Here is a 27,192-nt window from a genome sequence, read left to right on the forward strand (position 1 = left end):
GATAATACTGAGCAGTGCTGTGTCCTATGCATAGCACTGCACAGTATTAGCAATCAAACGATTGCTATAGATAGTTCCCTATGGGGACATAAAAAGTGTGAAAAAAAGTTTAAAAATGTAAAAAAAAAAAGTGAAAAATCCCCTCCCCCAATAAAAATGAAAATTGTCAGTTTTTCCGATTTTACCTCCAAAAAACGTAATTAGAAAAAAAAAAAACACATTTGGTACCGCCGCGTGCGTAAATGTCCAAACTATCAAAATATAATGTTAATGATCCCGTACGGTGAATGGCATAAACGTAAAAAATGTAAAAAGTCCAAAAATGCAGCTTTTTTCCCATTTTATTAAAAAAGAAAAATTAATACAAAATTATCTAAAAGTTTTAGATATGCAAATGTGGTATCTAAAAAAAAGTACAGATGACGGCGCAAAAAATGAGCCCTCATACTGCCCTATATAAGGAAAAATGAAAAAGTAATAGGTGGTCAAAATAGGGCGATTTTAGATTACTGATTTTGTACAAAAAGTTTTTTAAAAAAATTTAAGCGGTACAAAAATCTAAAAGTATCTAGCCATGGGTATCATTTTAATCGTATTGACCCACAGAATAAAGAACACATGTCATTTTTACCGTAAAGTGTACAGTGTGAAAACAAAACCCTCCAAAATTTGCAAAATGTAGGTTTTCATTAAAATTTCCACCCTAAAAATATTTTTTTTTTGGGTTCGCCGTACATTTTAGGGTAACAAAGTACAATTGGTCACGCAATTGGTAACTAACTACAACTCCCGAATTTAATTAAAAAAAGCGATCAAAAAGTCACATCAAAACAAAAATGGTACTGTTAAAAACTACAGATTGGGGTGCAAAAATAAGCAATAATAAGAAATAAATGATGAGAAATAAAAAAGTTATAGGAATCAGAATAGGACAACATTTCCCCCGCATATGTGTATCCTGCGATGTTACGCATGTGTATCCTGAGATGTTACGCATGTGTATCCTGTGATGTTACGCATATATAATTAAAGGGGTACTCTGGTGAAAAACTTTTTTTTTTTTTTTAAATCAACTGATGCCAGAAAGTTAAACAGATTTGTAAATTACTTCTAAAAATTTTAATCCTTCCTGTACTTATTAGCTGCGGAATACTACAGTGGAAATTATTTTCCGTTTGAAACACAGAGCTGTCTGCTGACATCATGAGCACAGTGCTCTCTGCTGACATCTCTGTCCATTTTAGGAACTGTCCAGAGTAAAAGGAAATCCCCATAGCAAACATATGCTTTTCTGGACAGTTCCTAAAATGAACAGAGATGTCAGCAGAGAGCAGTGTGCTCATGATGTCAGCAGAGAGCTCTGTGTTTCAAAAAGAAAATAATTTCTGCTGTAGTATTCAGCAGCTAATAAGTACAGGAAGAATTAAGATTTTTTTAATAGAAGTAATTTACAAATCTGTTTAACTTTCTGGCACCAGTTGGTTTAAAAAAAATATTTTTATTTTTCACCGGAGTATCCCTTTAATTATGCAAAATAGCATGGCCGATATTTTTTTGCAAGAAAGGTGGCAACTCTACTTAAAGATGATCTTGCTTGTTTTGTAGTAATTTCTAAAAATGGAACTTATGTGTTCATTGAGAACTTTCAATAGCAGTATGTAGAAGATAATACTTCAATATACAGCTGTACTCAGCTTTACTGTGTGTGTCTGCTGCCTGGATCTTATTATAGCCACCTAATGTAGGTTGTTATGAGGATGCCAGATGTCCTGCTGAACATAATGCTCCTAAGTAGTCATTGTCAGAGGAAGTCATAGAGGCATGAGGCACCATCGTCCTTGATAAATGTATACTGTAAATGTTGCTTGAGCGTGAAGCCGTAAGAGTAGCCATGAGCTCTACTGACATGTCTGTCTTTGGAAATATTCACTGTATGATAATATTTCTGCAGCATGTTATTAGGACTCTGCACTGTACTGTTCTTCTGGCTGCATTCATGTTACCTATTGAGCTTACGGGAACCGGATCGGGCGCTTCCGTGTCCCAGCCGGACCCAGCCCATATCTCATTCATTTCAATGAGCCAAACAGAGTCAGATAGTGACTTGGGTCGGCTCATTTTTGCCCCCTATCCGGTTTTGTGACCGGATCTAAAACCACGGCATTCCACGGTTTTAGGTCAGGTCAGAAAACCGGATACGGGGCAAAAATGAGCCGTAGCCGACTATCTGACTCCAGTCGGCTCATTGAAATGAATGAGATACGGTCCAGTTCCCGTATTCAAAACGTAGTGTGAATGCCCCCTTATTTCTCCTGAAAATGTATGAGTTCGTTGGCAAGTGAGTTATGCCATTGTGGTTTCAGTGGGGCTTCTTCCAGCACACACATTTTTGTTTTTATCATCTTTTAGGCTGAAGATCCAACGATTTACAGTCAAAAAAAACTTCTGAAACTTTGAGACATGTTTCTACTTTTTTAAACATTGTTTTCAGCCTTGTTTGCATTTAGTCATAGTATATTTTTTCCAAAAAAACATCTAGGCCCCCCTTTGGGATGGTCTGGATGTTTTTAAGTCATTTATTTTATTTTAAACTTTGGCATATTACATAGTTACATAGTTAGTATGGTTGAAAAAAGACATACATCCATCAAGTTCAACCAGGGAATTGAAGGGAAGGGTGTAAGGGGAAGGGATGTAGTTTTATAATTCTGCATGAGAATTAATGTTATTTTGTTCCAGGAATGTATCTAACCCTGTTTTAAAGCTATTACTTTTTCCTGCTGTGACCAGTTCCTGAGGTAGACTGTTCCATAAATTCACAGTTCTTATGGTAAAGAAGGTGTGTCGCCCCTTTAGACTAAACCTTTTCTTCTCCAGACGGAGGGAGTGCCCCCTCGTCCTTTGGGGGCGTTTAACCTCGAACAGTTTTTCTCCATATTTTTTGTATTGGCCATTTATATACTTATATACGTTTATCATATGCCTCCTTAAATGTCTCTTCTCAAGACAAAACAATGGTAACTCCTTTAATCGTTCCTCGTAGCTAAAATGTTCTATGCCCCATATTAGTTTAGTCGCACGTCTCTGCACCCTTTCCAGCTCCGCAGTGTCCCTTTTATGGACAGGCGACCAAAACTGAACAGCATATTCCAGGTGAGGCTGTACCAATTCTTTATAAAGGGGGAGTATTATGTCCCTGTCCCTTGAGTCCATACCTCTTTTGACACATTACAATATCCTGCCGGCTTTGGAAGCAGCAGCCTGACATTGCATGCTATTCTGAAGTCTGTGATCTACAAGTACACCCTGATCCTTCTCTACCAGTGATTCTGCCAGTTTAATCCCCCCTAAGACATATGACGCATGCAGGTTATTAGTACCCAGATGCATAACTTTACATTTATCCACATGGAACCTCATTTGCCAAGTGGATGCCCAGACATTTAGTCTATCCAAGTCATCTTGTAACCTATACACATCCTCTATAGACTGTACTGTGCTACAAAGCTTGGTGTCATCTGCAAAGATAGAAACAGAGCTGTTAATTCCATCATCTATATCATTGATAAATAAATTAAACAACAGCGGGCCCAGTACTGAACCTTGGGGTACACCACTAATAACCGTGGACCAATCAGAGTACGAATTATTGACCACCACTCTCTGGGTACGATCCATGAGCCAGTGTTCAATCCAGTTACAAACTAAAGTTTCCAAGCCCAAAGACCTTAACTTACCTGTCAGACGTCTATGAGGGACAGTATCAAATGCTTTAACAAAATCCAGAAACACTATATCCACAGCCATTCCTCTGTCAAGGCTTCTACTCACCTCTTCATAAAAGCAAATTAGATTGGTTTGACAACTTCTATCCTTAGTAAATCCATGCTGGCTATCACTTATAATACTATTATCCCCTATGTATTCCTGTATGTAATCCCTTATAAGTCCTTCAAACAATTTACCCACAATGCACGTTAAACTTACCGGTCTATAATTGCCTGGCGAAGACCTAGAGCCCTTCTTGAAGATTGGCACCACATTCGCCTTGCGCCAGTCCCTTGGCACAATACCAGACACCAGAGAATCTCTAAATATCATGAACAAGGGTACAGATATTACTGAACTTACCTCTCTAAGAACTCTTTGGTGTAGTCCATCCGATCCTGGAGATTTGCTTACATTTACTTTACTTAACTTACCTTGTTCCATCTCTACATTAAGCCAGTTCAGTACATTACATGATGTGTTACCAGCACTGACCTGTACATGATGTGTTACCAGCACTGACCTGGCCAATGTCAGCTCCTTTTTCCATAGTGTATACAGAACTAAAGAACCCATTCAGTAGCTCCGCCTTCTCTTGATCGCCCGTGACAACCTACGCATTATCATTATTAAGGGGTCCTACATGCTCTGTCCTTGGTTTTTTTGTAATTATATATCTAAAAAAATATTTAGGATTAGTTTTGCTTTCTTTGGCCACCTGTCTCTCATTTTGAATTTTTGCTGTTTTTATTACATTTTTACAGATTTTATTAAGCTCCTTGTACTGTTTAAATGTTATAGCTGACCAATCAGATTTGTATTTTTTGAAGGCTATTTTTTGTTGATGTTTATTGCTCTTTTAACATCATTTGTCAGCCATGTAGGATTTAGTTTTAATCGTTTATATTTGTTCCCCTTTGGTATATATTTAGCTGTATAGTTATTTAGAGTTGATTTAAAGATGTCCCATTTACCTTCTGTATCAGTATTTGAGAATACCTCCCCCCAGTCTATGTCCTGTAGTGCAGCTCTCAGACCAGGGAAATTTGCCTTTTTAAAGTTATATGTTTTTGCCTTCCCCGTCTGTCTTTGTTTTCTACATTTTAAGTCAAAAGTAACTATATTGTGGTCGCTATTACCAAGGTTTTCCCGCACAGTTACATTACCAATCAGCTCTGCGTTGTTGGAAATGATCAGATCCAACAAGGCATCACTTCTTGTTGGGTCCTCCACAAACTGGCCCATAAAATTATCCTGCAATAAATTTAGGAATTTTCTCCCCTTTGTAGTTTTAGCCAGCCCCCGACCCCAATCTATATCTGGATAGTTAAAATCTCCCATTATTACCACTGTACCTGCCCGGGCGGCCCTCTCTATTTGTTTATACAGCCAACCTTCTATCTCTTCAGTGATATTAGGGGGTCTGTAGATTACACCAAATACAATTTTTTCAGTTTTTCCCTCCTTTTGTAATTCTACCCACAGTGATTCCACATCCTCAAAACCATCACACACTATTGCATCGTTCACACTGACTTTCATACCACTTCTTACATACAGACAGACTCCACCACCTTTTCTGTTCATTCTATCCTTGCGAAACAATGTAAACCCCTGCAGATTAACGGCCCAGTCATGCGAGGAGTCCAGCCATGTCTCAGTGACCCCAACTATATCAATATCTTCCTAATGGGATTTTTTGCGTTATTGGGTCTAACGTTATTATTTAAGTTATTGGGGCTAATGGTATTTTTTGAGTTAATGGGGCTTATTGTAGTTATTGAGTTATTGGGGCTAATGGAATTTTTGGAATTATTGGGATTACAATTTTTCGGGCTACATTTATTTTTACGGCGCTTTGTAACCCATGGATCTCCTTATCCACTGCTCTTAACCTCCCCCCACAGGACTCCTCTCCACCCACCATTATGTCCTGACCCCTCTCTAACCCATCCATCCCACTGTCTGCTATTAAGAGTTTACAAGAAACCACTTACATTTAACTTCAGGTCTGTAACAGTTACAGATATAATATAAAACTGTGAACTAAAATACATTTTCCCTTTGATATCGATAGGAAAAAATTACCTTTGTGGACTTTTTTTTCCCCCGCTCTTTTGAGACATTAAACGGCTATTTATCGGGCTGTTTTACATCTGTAAAAATGTTCCAAAAACAGTATGTGTACACTCTGGGTAAGGGCATATATTTTTTGCAATTGGGAATGGTTTGGGCCAGTTGTCAATTTATGCATACATTTTCAGGGGCAGTTATAGAGTAAATAATATAGAACACACAGATTCTGCAACACTGTACACTCAAATTGTGCAATCTAAATTCACCTATCAATATGTTTTGTGGGAACTTAAAGGGGTTATCCAGGAAAAAACTTTTTTTTTATATATCAACTGGCTCCAGAAAGTTAAACAGATTTGTAAATTACTTCTATTAAAAAAATCTTAATCCTTTCAGTACTTATGATCTTCTGAAGTTAAGGTTGTTCTTTTCTGTCTAAGTGCTCTATGATGACATGTGTCTTGGGAACCACCCAGTTTAGAAGAGGTTTGCTATGGGGATTTTCTTCTAAACTGGGCGGTTCCCGAGACACCTGTCATCAGAGAGCACTTACACAGAAAAGAACAACATTAAAGGGGTATTCCAGGCAAAAACTTTTTTTTTTTATATATCAACTGGCTCTGGAAAGTTAAACAGATTGGTAAATTACTTCTATTAATAAATCTTAATCCTTCCAATAGTTATAAGCTTCTGAAGTTTTCTGTCTAACTGCTCAATGATGATGTCACGTCCCGGGAGCTGTGCATGATGGGAGAATATCCCCATAGGAACTGCACAGCTCCCGGGACGTGACCTCATCATTGAGCAGTTAGACAGAAAACAACAACTCAAATTCAGAAGCTAATAACTATTGGAAGGATTAAGATTTTTTTTTTATAGAAGTAATTTACAAATCTGTTTAACTTTCCGGAGCCAGTTGATATATAAAAAAAAGTTTTGGCCTGGAATACCCCTTTAACTTCAGAAGCTCATAAGTACTGAAAGGATTAAGATTTTTTAATAGAAGTAATTTACAAATCTGTTTAACTTTCTGGAGCCAGTTGATATATATATATATATATATATATATATATATATAAAGTTTTTTTCCTGGATAACCCCTTTAAGTGCCTGGAAGAAACCCATTCAAACATGGTGAGAACATACAAACTCTTTGTAGAAGTTGTCCTTGGGGGGTATTTTAACCTAGGACCCTAGCACTGCAAGGCAATACCACTGAGCCACCATGCTACACTAATGCTATTGAGGCACGTAAAATTAGCATATACCAGCAGAAATTGGTCTGGACAGAGTCACCAGGTGACTCCATTCAGACCATTGAAAGGAATAGCGCTCACTGGTGTACGCCACAGTTAACTTCAGCATCCAGGCCAAAAAGACCAGAAGGTTGCACTTTCTTCAAAAATAGCTATATAGCTTAGATCTAAACACACTTTAAAGTGTGGTCCAGGCTGAACAATGGTCCAGCAAGATTATGCAAATATTTTCGAGATTGTCTATTGACTCTCTGGTTCTTCTCTCCAGTTTTATTCTTGCAGCTCTATAATTGTTATTGGATTATTGAACCTCCCACCAGCCAACTACACTGTGAATGTTGGCACACAGGCACTAATCCATCCATTACTATCTACTCAATACTTAGAAGAGAACTGTACAATACATCAGTATTTCATACAGGTTTCCTGGGACTGTAAAAACTTGACACCAGACTTACAACTACTTAAAGGGGTATTCCGGGAATTATTTTTATTTGACTATGCTACAGGGGCTGTAAAGTTAGTGTAGTTCATAATATAGTGTCTGTACCTGTGTGTGACAGTTTTCTCACAATTCTTATGTGATTTTCACCCCACTATTTATTTTTAGCAGCATACAAAATGACTGTTGTCTGAGATTTTTCCCAGCTTGCAATGCGGCCAAGACCTGACTCACTAGTCAGCTGATGACAGGGAGCCTGTCTGCTTCAATGGGTGGAGCGATCGCATTTTGGGCGAGGGATCAATCTGCAACTAATGCAACAGCTGTAGGCACCCTGATTGAAAACCATAGGTCTTTTGATGGATGCATCTCATTTATGTTTCAATGGGTGGGGTGGCTGAGGTGTGGGAGGGAATTAAAATGGTATTGTGGGATTTGTATTCAAAAAAAGAAAAGTCAAACAGGAAATACAAGTTCACAAAAAGCTAGCCACAGTGTTATGGTAATCTCACACCATAGCCATTTAGCCCCAAGACAAGCGCAGATCCTTCCTAAGCATGTCCATTACTGTCTGCCAGGTACGTACTAAAATCACCTTATGGTGGATAACTCCTTTAACACCGCTCTACGGAAATAGCCTTAACTAAAAAACTTGACAAAATGTAACATTTACCTACTGTTATAAACAGAGGACACTGGCAGAAAATAAATCATTCCTTCTTGACCTCATTCTTTCCCTTGCTTAGGTCTGTAAATCATGTCACAGAGCTAAAATTTTGTTTCTACAGTGAGTTTTAGTTAAACTGCATGCAACACTTCAGTCATTTATCTTGTAAATGTGACTTATGACTATCACCAGATGTGGAATATTTCCTAGTGCCAGACAGCCTAACCCTCCAGAGACTGTAATAATTATATCCCATGTGCTCACTGTCAGTATGCTCCAATAGACGCAACTTGGTATCTGAAAGTGGGAGCCATTGTTGACTGATGGTTAGGGAATGTTCACACTACAGAATTCAGCGAGGTAGAAACAGAGCTGACTTTGAGCTTATTTCCACTGTGATATGCCGTAGAAATAAGTAGGAAATTCAAAGTCTCATTTAACTTAGAATCAGTGCTGAGATTGCTGACAGTTTACTAGATACAGTAGGGTCACAGGAATAGATTACGGCAGTACTGACTCTCCCGAATCTGTCAGTGTTCCACCTCCCGCCATGTGTTTAATCTTTTGAGGGAATCCAATTCCTCATCAAAACTCCACTAAGGAACTTCCACCATGTAAACATAGCAGCATAATTTCCATTAAATCAATGGGAGTGTGCTAAGGATATTCTTTACTAATGTTTCCCAACCAGAGTGTCTCCAGCTGTTGCTTAACTACAACTCCCAACATGCCCGGATAGCCTTCAAATTTTTGGTGGTCATCTCAAAAAGGTTTCACTGTATCAAGTTGATGACCTTTTATAACTTTGTAATACCTTCTGGGTCCTGTCCAGCTATTGTTCTTCTCTTTAAAAAATTTTAAGTGTACCTGTCATTATCAAAAACTTTTTATATAATGTAGGAAATTATATGAATATTTGTAATATACATTGGTTAAAAAATAATCATTTTTGTCCCTGCAGCTATTGCCTGTGCATCTCTGTAAAGAGATACAGGAAGTGTGGGTGGATAAGCAGGGCTCTGTACACTGAGGACAAGCAGGGCTCTGTACACTGAGGACAAGCAGGGCTCTGTACACTGAAAACAAGCAGGGCTCTGTACACTGAGGACAAGCAGGGCTCTGTACACTGAGGACAAGCAGGGCTTTGTACACTGAGGACAAGTGAGGCTCTGTGCACTGAGGACAAGCAGGGCTCTTTACACAGAGGACAAGCAGGGATATGTACAGTAAGGACAAGCAGGGCTCTTTGCACTGAGGACAAGCAGGGCTCTGTGCACTGAGGCTCTGTGACACGCTCCCAGCTCACACAGAAAGATTGACAAGCCAGGAGCCTGCACAGAGCCCTGCTTGTCTGACCCACACTTTCTGTATTTGTTAATACATATGTTATTATCTACATCATATAAAAAGTTTTTGCTAATGACAGGTACACTTTAATACAGGCAGGTATCCTTGGTTTTATTTAAAGGAGATCTCCAGTCTTGAAAAACTTATCCCCTATCCTAAGGGGGATCGAGTGGGGTCTGACTGCTGGGACCCCCCTAGATCTCCCCCCGCGATCTCAATACAACTCTATGGCAGAACCGGAGCGTTGCCTTCGGCAATCTCTGGCTCTGCCATAGCGCCGTATTGAGGGGGCTTGTCAGCTGCCGCTTTGTGTGGTGGTTGACACACGCTCTCTGGCCAGGGAGCCGGGGTCCCGTACCTGAGATCGCGGGGGGCCCCAGCGGTCGGACCCCCCACGATCTGAAACTTATCCCCTATTCTTATTTTTCATGACTGGACTACTCCTTTTAGTCGGGAGGTTTCTGATTCTAATTAAAGAGATCAGGGCTATGGAGTGCCCACAGAGAAAAAAAGGAATGTAAATTAGGTCTCCTCCAGAATAAAGAAAACTATCTCATACTAGTTTAACCAGAGTCTCTTCCAAAAGTTTTATTGAAAGTATTTTTCTTTTTTGCAAATCTCATCTTATAAAACAAACCATATGAAGCCCGTGCTCCCTAGAGCTGACAATCTAAAGAAGCTGAGCATTGATGAGACATTGAGTAGCAGTGTTTGTTTTGTACACTACAGTGGACACATGGGACAGAAGTATAAAATAATGATCTAGGGCTAAATCAATTATTAAATTTTGTTCCACTGTAAAAAGAATATTTATTACAGACTTCTTTATGCCCTGTCATTTCTTATTGTTTCCTGACCAGATTCTACTTTAATGCATGTATCTATGAACCGACACATTATGCCCAGTGAATTATTGTAACTAGGCCACTAAGCTAGTGTCTGAGCGACGTTCTGAAGAGCCGTCCCCATAACTTTGGCCAGTGTTTTATGTGTAATTATATATGTCATTTTAGATGTTGCTAAGAAGATAACTATCCTGGGAGAAGACGTAAAAGAAGTTGTCCAAGGATCTCCTGCCACATTTCATGTACAGCTGATGAAAGAAGATGGGATAATCGCTGAAAGTAAGAAGTTCCACTCTCTTCTCTTAATCCTAATAGCCAGATTTGAGCCAGTATACTCCTAAAACTCACTTGTACTAAATGAGCAGGTATAACACTTATGCAGCCTTTGCAGCAAGCGTAGATTTATATTTCGTACTTAACGCAACCTGCTCTTTGCAGATGTTCACCAGACTAAAAGAGATCTGTCAACTGATATAATTACCTTGCAGACATACCTATAGGCATGGTAGGCTTGCCTATAGGCAGCCCTAAGGGCAAATATTACAACTCGGTGCTTTGGTATACAACCACATGTCATGATCCGTGAACAGTAACATCCTTTCCCTTTAAAAAAAAAATCAATAAAAAAAAATCATCTATTTTCTTTTATGATGGATATTTTAGATGCTATGAAAATTATAAAATATTATGAGGGGGTGGGTAGGGGTACATGTACAATATTTGGAGGTGAACTGTGATTATAATGAGTATACAATTGCAATATTTCACAAGTACCGTATATCTATATAGCTGTTAATTACTGTGTTACTTTGTGTATGCATATTAGCTTTTGCTACAGTTACACACTTTAAAGACAGTAAATACGAGCCTTTCTTTTTGAGATTATCTGTCCTAATTTACATCGTTTAGCTAATTAATGTATCACATTCTCCAGTTAGTCTCCCAGAAATCATTACAATACATTTCTTTTTTGATGATTGATTCATTTTAATGAATTGTCGGCATAAAGCTGATCCAAAAAGTGAAGACCGTGAAGAATATTCCGAGGCATGACTGTTAAAGAAACATGCAGCATGGCGCTATGTATCTCTCTTCCCTCATGCTGATTTATCTTTAAAAGAAAATTAGTGGTGTAATTCAGAACAATAAGTTTACTGAACTGTTTCTACACTTTTAGTGGTACAGCAATCTTAGTGGTTGTGATTCTTAGTAAAGCACAGCAGCTTAGCATTTGTGTTCAAAGTGGCCCAGTTTTTCAAGCCAAGGTTGAGTAGACAGAGGGACACTTCTACTCTGCTGCTTAAAGATAAACTGACAGCAGGGTCACCTGCACTAACCTGAATATACAGGTAGATAGGGCAGATGACCCTGTTTCTAACGCTTCTTACCGGGTGAAAGTCGTTGCAACTGTTCAGGAGATATTCATTTTGTTGCTAATATGGTAATTTGTTCTTATTTGCACTGGAGGCAGCTACTATTGTTTGTGCAATGCTTTTTCTTGCCCACTCCAGGGGAAAACTCCTCCCCCTTCTGCCAATATATCCACCCCCTTCATGTATATTCATCCATCTTCCTCATCAAGTCAGTGCATGAATTATTGGCAGGAAGGGGTGGGCTTATCGGCGGGAGAAAGCATTGCAGTTACAGCACCAGTCACCTCCAGTGCAGATAAGAAGAAAATACCACATTAGCAAGAAGATGAAAATCTCCAGAACGGCTGCACCAATTTAAAGCTATAAGCCTGTTCACTCACACTAAACCCAATACACTGGGTTATATTGTGGGCAAACAGGAGTCCAACGAGTGGTCACTTACTTAAATATGGCCAGCCTGTGACTTCACATCTTAGTGAAGTGGAGTCACAGACAATGAATATGTAAATTGAGCTGGTGAAGCCCCACCTCCTGTGCGTGATTCACTGAATTCAGCAGAGAATCTTTTGGGGGATAAATCTCAGGACCTACTGGACATTTAATTAAGTGACCACGTCATTTGGCACCTGTTTTACAACACTATAACCCAGTGTATTGGACAGTTATCCTTTAATATGGAAACTGTATTAGAAAATTTTAAATTCCATTATACAATGAGTTAGCTTTTGTCACTGAAATTGGAATACTCCTTTTAAAAAAGGTTCTCTGGTGGAGAGTTTTTTTTTTTTTTTATAAAGATGCCAGACTGCCTGCTTAAAAAAGCAAAAACAAACCTAAAACATCTTTAAGTTTAAATTCAAAAGGTTACAGTACACAACATTAGATGGATTGTCCGGTATGATAAAAAGCAGAAAAAATCGGGGAAAGACTGGAATTAAGAAGGCTTACCTATCAACCACTTCTACTGTACTGATGGAGCCTGGGTCACTGCTGATCCTCACTTTCTGCTCGCCATCATAAGGAAATGAGCCACCTTTGGCTTACTATGATTGACTGACCAGTGATTTAATTGTGTCGAGGCAGGGACCAAGAAACGGAGTCCATTCGGGATATGGACACCATGGAACAGCAGTAACAGAGGATTGGGGACATTTTATTCTGCCAATCAACTTAAAAAACATTGGAGGATCAGAAGCAGCAGCAAATAAAACATGCTGGATAAAGCTATATTCACCCCATAGATGGGCAACTTCAAGACAATGCATGCAAGAGTAAACAAAATTGGCACTCACTTAACAAGCCTATTACATGGCTCAGTTGTCATGCAACAGGACTGCCTGAACGATTGCAGGATCATTTGTGCGGCCCTTTACTTATATCATTTGTTGGCTGCACATCCTCTACTCAAAACCATGTCATCAGCCAAGAAACCAAATGATAAACCCCCTTGAGTAATAGGGCCTATAGTCAAAGGGCCTTCTTGGTAAGTCTGTAATGACTTATCTCCCCATCTTTCCCCAACACTTAGTCTAAAGGCACCTTCACGAAACTCTGTGGTGTCTGACAAAATGTCAAACCACACAACCATTACCACTTTGACAAATAGATGAATGAATTAAAAAGAAACAGTAGTAGTAAAGGTAGTAATTTCTATCTATAAAGGGCTTGACTTATACCTCATTGAAGCAAAACCTGCTACCCCTGCATCTCGCAACATGATCCTACTGTAAACCAAGTGATTTTTAAGTGCTGATTTATTACCATTAGCGCATAAAAAGAAACATTTTTTAAAATCCCCATCGTAAAGTCAAACCCCATTTTTATGCCAGCAGCAAGAAAGAAAACTATCTGTTATTCCCCTATGCCTCACTTGGCATTTTTGTTTCTTACCCAAGCTCACAAAGGTAATAGCAATTTAAACCCCTGCACTACTTTCATTTATGTCTTTCTTTATATTCCGTAATAGAAGAGCTTTAAAATGTAAAATCTACACTGTAACTCTATAGCGATAAATGCCGGCATGCTCAATTGTGTTTCAAATCTGCAAATTGACATCAACATTTTACATTCTTCGCTTTGTCTTCACACGCCATTAATAATCTTTACATTTACTTTATTAAATATAAGAAATTAAAACGAGGCAAAGTCTTAATTTTCACAACGTGCACTTAGTCGTTTAATTTTCCACATATTGAATGGCTCATGTGGTAGTATACATTTCATGTAATTGTAGATTTACTATGGGATACGCCAGGACCGTAATATTAGGCCCTTGAGAGGTTTCAGATACAGTTGATAAATGTACGCTATCCACCTGCAGGTTATCCTCACTGCAATGGAATTTGTGAAATCCAGATACTGTACACTGCAACCAAAACGACATTTGACAAAAACGTCTTTGAGTGACACATATGTAATGAAATGTAGTCTATCCATATGGTGAGTGGACAGCAAATGTTAGCCAGTGATCAGCTTTGCAGCTTAAAGGGGTAATTCCCTGGAAAACATTAAATCAACTAGTGCCAGAAAGTTAAACAGATTTGTAAATTATTTCTATTTAAAAAATTTAATAATTTCAGTACTTATCAGCTGCTGTTATGATCCACTGGAAGTTTGAATTTCCTTTATGCCTGATCACAGTGCTCTCTGCTTAAACCTCTGTCCATTTTAAGAACTGCCCAGAGTAGGAGCAAATCCCCATAGAAAACCTATCCTGCTGTGGACAGTTCCTAAAATGGACAGAGGTGTCTGCAGAGAGCACTGTGGTCAGGCAGAAAGGAAATTAAAAAAGAAAAGAATTTCCTGTGGATCATAACAGCAGCTGATAAGTACTGGAAGGGTTAAGATTTTATAATAGAAGTGATTTACAAATCTGTTTAACTTTCTGGCACCAGTTGATTAAAAAAAATTGTTCTCCAGTGGAGAAGCCCTTTAATTTTTGTATCTGGTTTATTATTAGAATATATGTAGGGAAAGTGAAGCTTAGGTTTGTCTGTTGTTAGGTTTTGTGTTAGTGATAAATCTATGGCAGGATTGAGGGTAACTAGCTTGGGCCATTTATTGTAGTTGTTTCTGCTCATTACCTTCTGTTTCAATTTTGGACCGCTGTCATCATCATGATGTTCTATCATCCATTTATCATAATTTGGTTTCTGTCATTTATTGTTATTGCTATTCTTATTTATACCTGCCAGCATTGATACGTGCTTACCGTATATACTCGAGTATAAGCCGACCCGAGTATAAGCCGAGGCCCCTCATTTCACCCCAAAATCCCAGGAAAAGTTATTGACTCGAGTATAAGCCTAGGGTGGGAAATACATCATCCCCCCCTGTCATCATCCAGACCCCCGTCATTAACATCCTCATCATTATCACCCTGTCATCATCCAGACCCTCATCATCATCACCTGTCATCATCCCCTTGTCATCATCCCACACCCCCCCTTCATCATCCCCTTGTCATCATCCCCTCCCCCCCTTCATCATCCCCTTGTCATCATCCCACACCCCCCCCTTCATCATGCCCTTGTCATCATCCCCTTGTCATCATCCCCACCCCCCTTCATCATCCCCTTGTCATCATCCCACCCCCCCCCCCCTTCATCATCCTCTTGTGAACTATCCGCCCTCAGTGGTCTTCAACCTGCGGACCTCCAGAGGTTTCAAAACTACAACTCCTAGCAAGCCCGGGCAGCCATCGGCTGTCCGGGCTTGCTGGGAGTTGTAGTTTTGAAACCTCTGGAGGTCCGCAGGTTGAAGACCACTGCGGCCTTCGACATCATCCAGCCCCCTCTCACCCCCTTTAGTTCTGTACAGTACTCGCCTCCGCTCGGTGCTGGTCCGGTGCTGCAGGACTGTCCGGTGGGGAGGTCGTCCGGTGGGATAGTGGTTCCGGGCTGCTATCTTCACCGGGGAGGCCTCTTCTAAGCGCTTCGGGCCCAGAATAGAGGCGTTGCCTTGACGATGACGCAGAGGTACGTTGGTAATGAACGTACCTCTGCGTCGTCGTCAAGGCAACGTGACTATTCTGGGGCCGGGCCCGAAGCGCTTAGAAGAGGCCTCCCCCGTGAAGATAGCAGCCCGGAACCACTATCCCACCGGACGACCTCCCCACCGGACAGTCCTGCAGCACCGGACCAGCGCCGAGCGGAGGAGAGTACTGTACAGAACTAAAGGGGGTGAGAGGGGGCTGGATGATGTCGAAGGCCGCAGTGGTCTTCAACCTGCGGACCTCTAGAGGTTTCAAAACTACAACTCCCAGCAAGCCCGGACAGCCGATGGCTGCCCGGGCTTGCTGGGAGTTGTAGTTTTGAAACCTCTGGAGGTCCGCAGGTTGAAGACCACTGCGGGTAGAGAGTTCACTCGAGTATAAGCCGAGGGGGGGTGTTTTCAGCACGAAAAATCGTGCTGAAAAACTCGGCTTATACTCGAGTATATACGTATGTTTTTTTTATTGCAACTGTCTGTTTGTCTTACAATATGGTTCTGTAAGTCTTAGGGGTATCTGAGCACTAGAAACCACTATGCAGACCATCTGACCAGCCAGTTTTTTGGTGGGAAAAATCTCTCTAGCACTTAGATTTGTCTAAGCTGGAGATATAAGCATATAAAAAATAAATAAAGATACAACATTTTAAACCTAATAATTGCATAATAAAAAATGTCTGAGGATCTTAAGTTTAACATGTTATTTCAAAGGGCAACATTATCAAATTGAGATTAATTCTTGGAACAATTCTTTTTTATCTATACCAGGTTGAATGACTCATTGCTTCATGCAAATTCATAGAGGATGATTTGTTGCGTAGCTTGTTCTTCTGCCTGATCTCGCAATGGAGAGATATGCCTATAGCGAGGCATATCATCACAGAATCAGTAACTACCCTTTAGGACAGATAAAATATAACTTTTAATCGTATCAACTAAAAAGGTACCACAGAAAGTTACATTCTTGGTTGTCACGCACTGCTCTTTTAAGGTCTATCCATAGATTTTCAATTATGTTAAGGTCAGGAGATTGTGAAGGCCATGGCAAAACCTTCAGTTTATGCCTCTTGATGTAATCCCCCGTGGATTTTCAGGTGTGTTTAGAACTTCAGCTTTTTCACAGATGGCATCAAGTTAGCAACCAAAATTTGCTGAAATTTTATTGAATCCATTTTTCCTTCTACTCGTGAGATGTTCCCTTTGCCACTGGCTGCAATACAACTCCAAGGCATGATTGATCCACCCCCATGCTTAACAGTTGGACAGAGGTTCTTATCATTAAATTCTGTTCTCCTTCTTCTCCAAACGTACCTTTGCACATTCCGGCCAAAAAGTTCAATTTTAACCTCATTTGTCCACAGAACTTGTTTCAAAAATGCATCAGGATTGCCTATATGTTCATTTGCAAAGTTAAAACGCTGATTTTTCTTGTGAGGACATAGAAGAGGTTTTCTTCTGATGACTCTTCCATGAAGACCATATTTGCACAAGTATCTCTTTATAGTGGAATAGTATACCACAACTCCAGTGTCTGCCAGATCTTTCTGGAGGGATTGTGCAGTCAAACATGGGTTTTGAATAGTTTTTCTCACAATCCTGCGAGCTCTTCTGTCTGATATTTTCTTGGTCTTCCAGATCTTGCTTTAACTTCTATCGTTCCTGATGATTGCCATTTCTTAATTACATTCCAAACAGTGGATATTGACATCTGAACACGTTCTGCTATCTTCTTATAGCCTTCTCCAGCTTTGTGAGCGTCAACTATTTTCAGTTTCAGATTTCTGGACAACTGCTTAGAAGAAACCATGGTGCTGATTATTGGGGCAAGGTCAGATGAGTCTGGGCATTTAAAACCTTTGAGATTTACATCACCTGGTCTTCCCAGGCAGGTCTCAGCTTTGCAAAGGGGGTAGTGCATGCTAAAAATTCAGCAGGATGCCCAAACTTTTGCAGACGCCATTTTTTTGTTTTCTGTTATTTTGAAAGTGTAAATGATGGAAATAAAATCTAAATTTTGTTGACGTATTATAAGAATGTCTAATCTGTAATTTGATGCCTTTTGGCGATTTTTCCATCTTTCCTTGGCTTCATTATGCATATTAATACACATTTTTACCTGGGGTGCCCAAACTTTTGATCCCCACTGTACAAAGGACAAACATGTGCTCACAAATGATATATGCAGTGTTGGTGAGGACCAAGTGGTGTGTTTGTGAGGGTATGATGGGATACATATGATAATGTATAGAAATTTATGTCCACGGCTAAATTGGTTTAATCCACAGATGAAAATGGAGACTTAGAGGAAAGGGAAGGTATGCCCACCCTAGGATGGCCTCAACCACGGTGGTGTTCCCTCAGCATTAATGTGCACGTACAGTGGGGATCAAAAGTTTTGGCACCCCAGGTAAAAGTTTGTATTAATGTGCATAAAGAATCCAAGGAAAGATGGAAAAATCTCCAAAAGGCATCAAATTACAGATTAGACATTATTATAATATGTCAACAAAAGTTAGATTTTATTTACATCTTTTACACTTTCAAGATAACAGAAAACAAAAAAATTGTGTCTGCAAAAGTTTGGGCACCCTGCAGAGTTAATATCTTGTACTGCCCCCTTTGGCAAGTATCACAGCTTGTAAACGCTTTTTGTAGCCAGCCAAGAGTCTTTCAATTCTTGTTTGAGGTATCTTTGCCTATTCTTCCTTACAAAAGTATTCCAGTTCTTTGAGATTTCTGGGCTGTCTGTCACTCACTGCTCTTTTAAGGTCTATCCATAGATTTTCAATTATGTTGAGGCCAGGAGATTGTGAAGGCCATGGCAAATCCTTCAGTTTAAGCCTCTTGATGTAATCCGTGGATTTCGAGGTGTGTTTAGGATCATTATCCATTTGTAGAAACCATCCTCTCTTTAACTTCAGCTTTTTCACACATGGCATCAAGTTAGCATCCCAAATTTGCTGAAATTTTATTGAATCCATTTTTCCTTCTACTCGTGAGATGTTCCCTGTGCTACTGGCTGCAATACAACCTCAAAGCGTGATTGATCCACCCCCATGCTTAACAGTTGGACAGAGGTTCTTTTCATTAAATTCTGTTCCCCTTCTTCTCCAAACGTACCTTTGCTCCTTCTGGCCAAAAAGTTCAATTTAACCTCATCGGTCCACAGAACTTGTTTCCAAAATGCATCGGGCTTGTCTAAATGTTCATTTGCAAAGTTCAAACGCTGATTTTTGTGGTGAGGACGTAGAAAAGGTTTTCTTCTGATGGCTCTTCCATGAAGACCATATTTGTACAAGTATCTCTTTATAGTGGAATAGTGTACCACAACTCCAGTGTCTGCCTGATCTCCTGTGCAGTCAAACGTGGGTTTTGAATAGTTTTTCTCACAATCCTGCGAGCTGTCCTGTCTGATATTTTTCTTGGTCTTACAGATCTTGCCTTAACCCCTTAACGAAGAGCGCCATAAATATACGTCCTGGTGAGGTGGTACTTAACGCACCAGGACGTACATTTACTTCCTAAGCATAACCGCGGGCATCGGAGAGATGCCTGAATCATGACCGGCAGGTCCCTGCTGCTGACCAATACAGATCACGGCATCTGCAGCATCTCTGCGGGCGATCCGATCATCCAGCACGGCAGCCAGAGGTTCCCTCACCTGCCTGCCTTCCGGGAGTCTTCTGCTCTGACTGCCTTCCCGCAGACCAGAGCAGAAGATGACTGATAACCCTGATCAGTGCTGTGTCCTATACATAGCACTGAACAGGATTAGCAATCAAATGATTGCTATAAATAGTCCCCTATGGGGACTATTAAAGTGTAAAAATAAAAGTAAAAAAATAAAGTAAAAAAAATTTGAAAACCCCCTCCCCCAATAAAAACGTAAATTGTCCAATTTTCCCTATTTCACCCCCAAAAAGTGTTAAAAAATATTTTATATACATATTTGGTATCGCCGCATGCGTAAATATCTGAACTATTAAAATAAAATGTTAATGATACTGTACGGTGAACGGCGTGAACGTAAAAAAAAAAAATAAGTCCAAAATAGCTGCTTTTTTACAACCTTTTATTCCCCCAAAAATTTATGAAAAATGTATTCAAACTTTTATAAAAGCAAATATGGTATCAATAAAAAGTGCAGATCACGACACAAAAAATGACCCCTCATACTGCCGCTTATACGGAAAAATGAAAAAGTTATGGGTGTTCAAAATAGTGGGATTTTAAACGTACTAATTTGGTTAAAAAGTTTGTGATTTTTTTTAAGCTCAACAGAAATAGAAAAGTATGTTATCATGGGTATAATTTTAATCGTATTGACCCAAAGAATAAACAACACATGTCATTTTTACCGTAAATTGTACGGCGTGAAAACGAAACCTTCCAAAATTAGCAAAATTGCGGTTTTCTTTTTAATTTCCCCACACAAATAGTATTTTTTTGGTTGCGCCATATATTTTACGGTAAAGTGAGTGATGGCATTACAACGGATAACTGCTCGCGCAAAAAACAAGCCCTCATACTAGTCTGTGGATGAAAATATAAAAGAGTTATGATTTTTTGAAGGCGAGGAGGAAAAATATAAAACGTAAAAATGTAATTGTCTGCGTCCTTAAGGCCCAAATGGGTTGCGTCGTTAAGGGGTTAACTTCCACTGTTCCTGATGACTGCCATTTCTTAATTACATTCCAAACAGAGGATATTGACATCTGAAAACGTTTTGCTATCTTCTTATAGCCTTCTCCAGCTTTGTGAGCGTCAACTATTTTCAGTTTCAGATTTCTAGACAACTGCTTAGAAGAACCCATGGTGCTGATTGTTGGGGCAAGGTCAGATGAGTCTGGGCATTTAAAACCTTTGAGATTGACTGGTCTTCCCAGATGATGATTAAGAACAATCCATGACACTGGCAGGTCTCAGCTTTGCAAAGGGGGCAGTGCATGCTATAAATTCTGCAGGGTGCCCAAACTTTTGCAGACGCCATTTCTTTGTTTTCTGTTATTTTGAAAGTGTAAATGATGGAAATAAAATCTAACTTTTGTTGACATATTATAAGAATGTCTAATCTGTAATTTGATGCCTTTTGGAGATTTTTCCATCTTTCCTTGGCTTCTTTATGGACATTAATACAATGTTTTACCTGGGGTGCCCAAACTTTTGATCCCCACTGTAAAAAATTAAAATATGTACAGCAGGAAGGGGGGGGGGGGTCTGCAAAGATATGTATTGGATGGAGTGATCAGACCCTCAACACACAAATTTGTGTAATGTGTCAAAACCATAAAGTGAGAAAAAGGTGGAGTGGTAACAAATATTTACAAAAACAAATTTTTATGCAAAGATTGATGTCTAAACCCGATAGATGATGGGTACAACTGTAAAAAATATCCCAAATTTAAAAGGTTATAATAACCTAGAAAAATTCTGACGTGTTTCTACAGCTTGATTATGCAGCAGGTTCATCAGGGATAGGGATGTAAGTATGCAATGTTACATATAGTTGATGAGACAATTAGGATACCTAGATAGATAACAGTATGCAATGCCATAAATAGGTGATGGGTTTGAGAAGGAGATATGAACTAATTGTTCACTTGAAGAGTGCATATGTGTACAACATTTGATACATGCATGGAGAGAAATTAGGGCAATTATATTGCTGATAAAACATGTGGCCAATGTGTTGCTCATAAGGTATGAGATGGTAAAATGTAAAAACAATTGCTAATAAGGTCTAGGATGGTGGAATGTGAGAACAAATGTTGGTGTTGATGACTATTTGCATGGTAATATTAGTCTATACACTGAAGAAGGTCACACGCCACAGCACGCTTTTGTGTTCCACCGAGTGGAGGAGGGAGGAGACTCCGGTAATGCTGATATTCATCTTAGAGAGCTTCGCGTTTGATATAATGGAGATAGGTAGGTGCAACTAACAGGTACTGCAATGTGTCAAGTCCTCAATAGAGGGGTAGCTGAATATTAGCCCTATATGAGGTCAAATCAAAGATATCACTAAAGAGATCCTAAACACACCTATTTATGAGGATAAATGAATGCAATGATATTTGTAAATTATGAATTATAATTAATAGACAGATAGAAATGGCTGGTAATTAATAACAATAATGATAATTGATAACAATTTTATCAAAATAGGAAAACTGGATTTCTAATGATTAGCCCAAAAGCTAGTGGTGGCTATATCAGAGACAGTGGTAAATAAATAACTAAGGGTATTAATAGATGAAGGAGGCAAAAGAAAGAGTATCATTGAGGCCCTCAGGATGCAACATTTTTAATCTGAATATCCATTTTGCCTCTTTTTGTAGCAATTGTTTATCTACATCTCTGCCCGACAATCTTTACGTATTACCTCAATGGTTTGAAAGGATATATCAAAGGGATGATCTCCATGACGTGCGCATATGAAGGGCTAGAGGTTTTTCTCTGGAATGTTCTATGTCACCTACAAATTCTAATATGCGAGGTCTGAATACCCTGAATGTTTTCCCTATGTATGACTTCGTGCAGGGGCAGGTGGCTTGATAAATGAGGCATGACGTCTTGCTGTTGGCAAAGTCATAGTTCCTATATTCTCTGCCCATGGTATAACTGGTGAACAGTTTAGACGTTTTAATGTACTTACAGGCTTGCCTCCACATTTGTATGTGCCAGTGATTTGGCGATCGATCCGTGAGCCAGCCGGCTTGGTGTGTGTGTGTGTGTGGGGGGGGGGGGGGGGTCACCTAAGTTGTGTCCCCTCCTATAAGTAAAGAGGGGGTTGTCCCCACTAGGTTGGATACAATAGGGTCCGTACGTAGAATAGGCCAGAATTGCTTAATCAAATGTTTGATCTCAGGTGCAGCTGAATCATAAGTAGCAATGATCCTGTTTTGTGGAGAGTCCTGTTTTGTGGTTGGAACTAATAATTGTTTTCAGTCCTGGTCTTTGGAATGTTGGTACACTTCTCTCAGAGTGTGGTCACGGTAACCCCTGGATAGAAACTGGTTTCTCAAGTTTTGGACTTCATGTTTAAAATTGGTATTGGAGTAACAATTTCTACGAATTCTTAGATATTTGCCCTTTGGCGTGCCGGTTCTTAGGGATTTTGGATGGTGGTGATCTCATCTCAGCAGTGTTTAACCTGCAGTAAGTTTACAATAAACCTTAGTATCAATCCACCATTACAGTTGCAAGTAATGGAAACATCCAGGAAACACAGGTTGTTCTTATCAATTTCATAAGTGAATATGAGCTCAATTAGGCTGATATTGAGAGTATTTACGAATTCTTCAAAAAGGCTTTTGGAGCCTGATACTGGGTCATATTTTATCCAAACACAGTTACTTCCTCCCACCACACTAGTACAAGATTAACATAATTTGGTGCCATGGGACTGCCCATGGCAGTCCCTTTGATCTGATGGAAAAATGTGAGTTAAATAGGAAGTAGTTGTGGGTAAAAACAAAATTGGTAAGAGTTACAACCAGTTCATTATGTGCCTCTTGATGTATGCTGTGGCCCTTATGGAAGTGCTCAATAGTGTGGATGCCTACGTGATGCGGGATAGAGCTATATAAAGCCTCCACCTCTATTCAGCACAGCCAGTGATCCGTCTCCAAAGTAACTTCCTGCAGTTTAAGTGACAAGTCCATCGTATCTCTAAGTTATGATGGGAGGCTGATGCCAAATGGCTGAAAGACTTTAGTCCAGGTATATGCCGAGATTTTGGGTTAAATTTACCACATCAGACACTATGAGGAAACATTTGAGGGGGTTTAGCCCCATGTAGGCCTTAGGAAGTCCATAAAACGTAGACGTCCTTGGTGACATTTTATATAGAAACGCAAATTATTTTTCATCAATCAGCTCTATAGACTTGGCTGGTTGGAGAATCTTTTTTAATTCTCCTTGAAATATCAAGGTAGGGTCGGATGGTAAGATACGGTACGTATGCTTGTCCATGGGAATTTGAGGCACATCTGAGCATAGTCCTAGTAGTCAAGTAACACCAGATTGCCCCCCCCCCCTTATCTTAGGGCTTTAGGACTACATTTCTATTAGTCTGTAAGGTTTTAAATGCATTCAGTTCAGCAAAAGAGAGGTTGTTTTTAGTGAACGGAGCATTCACCTGGGGGGGGGGGTTGGTTATTTGGTGCTTTTAAGAAAACAGTCCATAAATGGCCACTTACCTGGAGTACTGGAATACCTTAATTCTCAGTGAGGAATGAAGATAACAGATTAACATTGTCCAAATCACTGGGGTCTATACCCAAGCCACAGGCTGCTGTCTGATCATGAAGATGGAAGAATTTCTTCCACTTTAAAGACCAATCGAACCAATGTTTATCTTTGACCCATTCAAATATTTGTGGTCTATTGGTGGGAACAAAAGATAGACCTTTTTTAAGGAGAGAAGTTTCTGAGTCTGTTAAAGCATATAAGGACAAATTGATATTTTGTTTGTCATCAAGGTTCAAGCAATTGGACCCAGGAATCATCATGGATTCTGAGGGCCCAGTTGCGGTCCCTTCTCCAGCTTTGGGGGGCACCTGTTTTCAGCATTCCACCTCTGGGATTTCTTCCTCCCTTAGAATTCCATCTTCTCCTTCCTTGGTTGCGAGTACTGTATGGGAAGCTTTTTTTGTTTTTTATTTCTGAATTTGTTTTTTGATCTGGTTGGATCCGAATCCAAAAGATTGGTGTCTAAAGAGTTTATTTCAGTATCAGTACCTTTATTGAAATGGTAGGCTCTGTTTTCCTTAAACTCAGTGAGATCTTTCACAAATTGCTTGTGTTTATGTTCCTTTAGCAGTGATTTATATTTTTCTATGTTGTTTTGGAGTTCAGTTTCTTTTTTCTTGAACTCTGGATCCCTTTTTAACTTCAATGCCAGGTCAATTGTTTCCTGAAGGTGTTTAGTGGTATTGTCCAAGTTGATTTTTTGTTCCTACAAAAGGATGTGCAGGAACCTAATGGAAGATTCTGTGGCCTTTTTTCCCATTTGGTCATTAATTGTGTTGTTCGTGAACATGTGGCCGGAACAATAGATATGCAAAATCCTTTCGGTACTATCCTATTAAGGACATGGGTCCCTCAAGAGGCCTGGTCTGTAACATGGGGGGGGGGGGGTATAGCTTGTAGGGTGGGCAATCATGCCCTCCCTTTCCTCCAAGTCTCCATTTCCATCTGTGGATTAAACCAACTAAGCCATGAACATCAATTTCTATACATTATCATATGTATCCCATCATACCCTCACAAACACACCACTTGGTCATCACCAACACTGCACATAACATTTATAAGCACGTGTTTGTCCTTTGTAGGTGACTGAGAATTTAACTTTCTGTGGTACATTTTTAGTTGATAGAATTAAAAGTAATATTTTATCTGTCCTAAAGGGTAATTACTGATGCCGTGATTATGTATTTATCGTGATTGGCAATCCGCTACTCTGGGCTTTTGTTCATTTCAGTTTGCGGGAACTGATAATTCAAAACCGTTCTTTACTTATTGTTTATAGCGAGACATAGCATGCAACAAATCCTGGGCCTTCCTGTCCTGCCTTATTAACACCTAAAGGACTCAGCCCATTTTCACCTTAAGGACCAATTTTTGTTTTTGCACTTTCGTTTTTTTCTCCTCTTCTTCCAAAAATCATAACGCTTTCAATGTTGCATCTACAGACCCATATAAGCAGTGGCATTGCTAGGGTTGGTGTCACCCGATGCGGTAGAAAATGGTGTCACCCCATACCCCCCCCAACCCAAATTTTTTTTTAGACTGTTGTAATGAACGCCAGCGGTTTAAGTGCGTTGCAGAGTACCATTTCCACTATAATAATTAAACATTCCAATTGAAAAGTAAGAAGAAAGCGCTAAAGAAGTTTTAACCATTTTAAACTACAGCTCCCAGTATGACCTAAGTGGTGGTAAGGTTATGCTGGGAGATGTTGTTTTATCCATCATTACTGCAGAACTTACAAGTGACTTCAGCTGTGATGGGACATAGTGAGGAGAATATAGAATGATATCAGTGACGTCTTCTCTATAGTCTTTCCTTATGTAATTCAGTTAGTTCATACCACCGGGAGTTTTTCATGCTAAATTTTCACTCTGCAGATGGTATTGGCTCCTCACTTCATCAGTGGATTCTTGTCATCTATAGAAAAACAATAATTATTATAACACTGCCACACACTGTATCCTCTGAATATAATACTACCTCACACTGCACTCTCTGAATATAATACTACCACACACTTCACCCTCTGAATACAATACTACCTCACACTGCACTCTCTGAATATAATACTACCACACACTGCACCCACTGAATATAATACTACCACACACTGCTCCCTCTGAATATAATACTACCCTACACTGTGCTCTCTGAATATAATATTACCACACACTGCGCTCTCTGAATATAATACTACCACACACTGTACCCTCTGAATATAATACTACCACACACTGTGCCCTCTGAATATAATACTACCACACACTGCGCTTTCTGAATATAATACTACCCCACACTGCGCTTTCTGAATATAATACTACCCCACACTGTGCCCTCTGAATATAATATTACCACACACTGCGCTCTCTGAATATAATACTATCACACACTGCACCCTCTGAATATAATACTACCACACACTGTGCTCTCTGAATACAATACTACCCCACACTGCGCTTTCTGAATATAATACTTCCCCACACTGTGCCCTCTGAATATAATATTACCACACACTGCGCTCTCTGAATATAATACTACCACACACTGTGCCCTCTGAATATAAAACTAACCCACACTGTGCCCTTTGATTATAATACTACCACAAAATGTGCTCTCTGAATATAATACAACCTCACACTGCACTCTCTGAATATAATATTACCACATACTGCACCCTCTGAATATAATACTACCCCACACTGCGCCCTTTAATTATTACTACCACACACTAAATATAACTTAAATATAACCTTGCCACACAGTGCTCCCTCTGAATACAATACTGCAACATACTGTAGCACATAGAAACCGTACCACCCAAGAAATTCCTTAAAAACATACACTATGCCTCTGAAATGTAAACATAACAGTGTGCCACATAAATAAATTACACACTATATAATTATACACTCCATATTATATACTGTGCCTCCATATTATATCTCCATACTATATATTGTGCATCACTGCCCCAGGCTTCATTTTATATACTGTACCTCACCACCTTAGGGTTTATACCCGCACTCCACCACCTTTTTATATACTGTGTCTCATGACCGCCTGCCCCCTCCCATTTTATATAATGTGCCACAGGTCCGCATTTTGTGCCTACTGCTTTGTGTCAGCATCTTAAACACCCCCCACCATTACTGTGCCTCATGTCACCATTATA

General features: G+C 39.6%; 1 protein-coding gene across 3 annotated transcripts in view; it reads left to right on the top strand.

Moving 5' to 3' along the window:
- MORN1 (MORN repeat containing 1) overlaps positions 1-27,192 on the top strand; it is a 443,783-nt gene that overhangs the window by 136,608 nt on the left and 279,983 nt on the right. For all 3 annotated transcript variants that reach the window (XM_056543353.1, XM_056543352.1, XM_056543354.1), the window contains one exon: positions 10,570-10,680. In XM_056543353.1, the coding sequence (XP_056399328.1) occupies positions 10,570-10,680 (111 nt within the window). The remainder of the gene's footprint in view (positions 1-10,569; positions 10,681-27,192) is intronic.

The sequence above is a fragment of the Hyla sarda genome, chromosome 10 (assembly GCF_029499605.1).
Source record: "Hyla sarda isolate aHylSar1 chromosome 10, aHylSar1.hap1, whole genome shotgun sequence".
Taxonomy (NCBI): Eukaryota; Metazoa; Chordata; class Amphibia; order Anura; family Hylidae; genus Hyla; species Hyla sarda.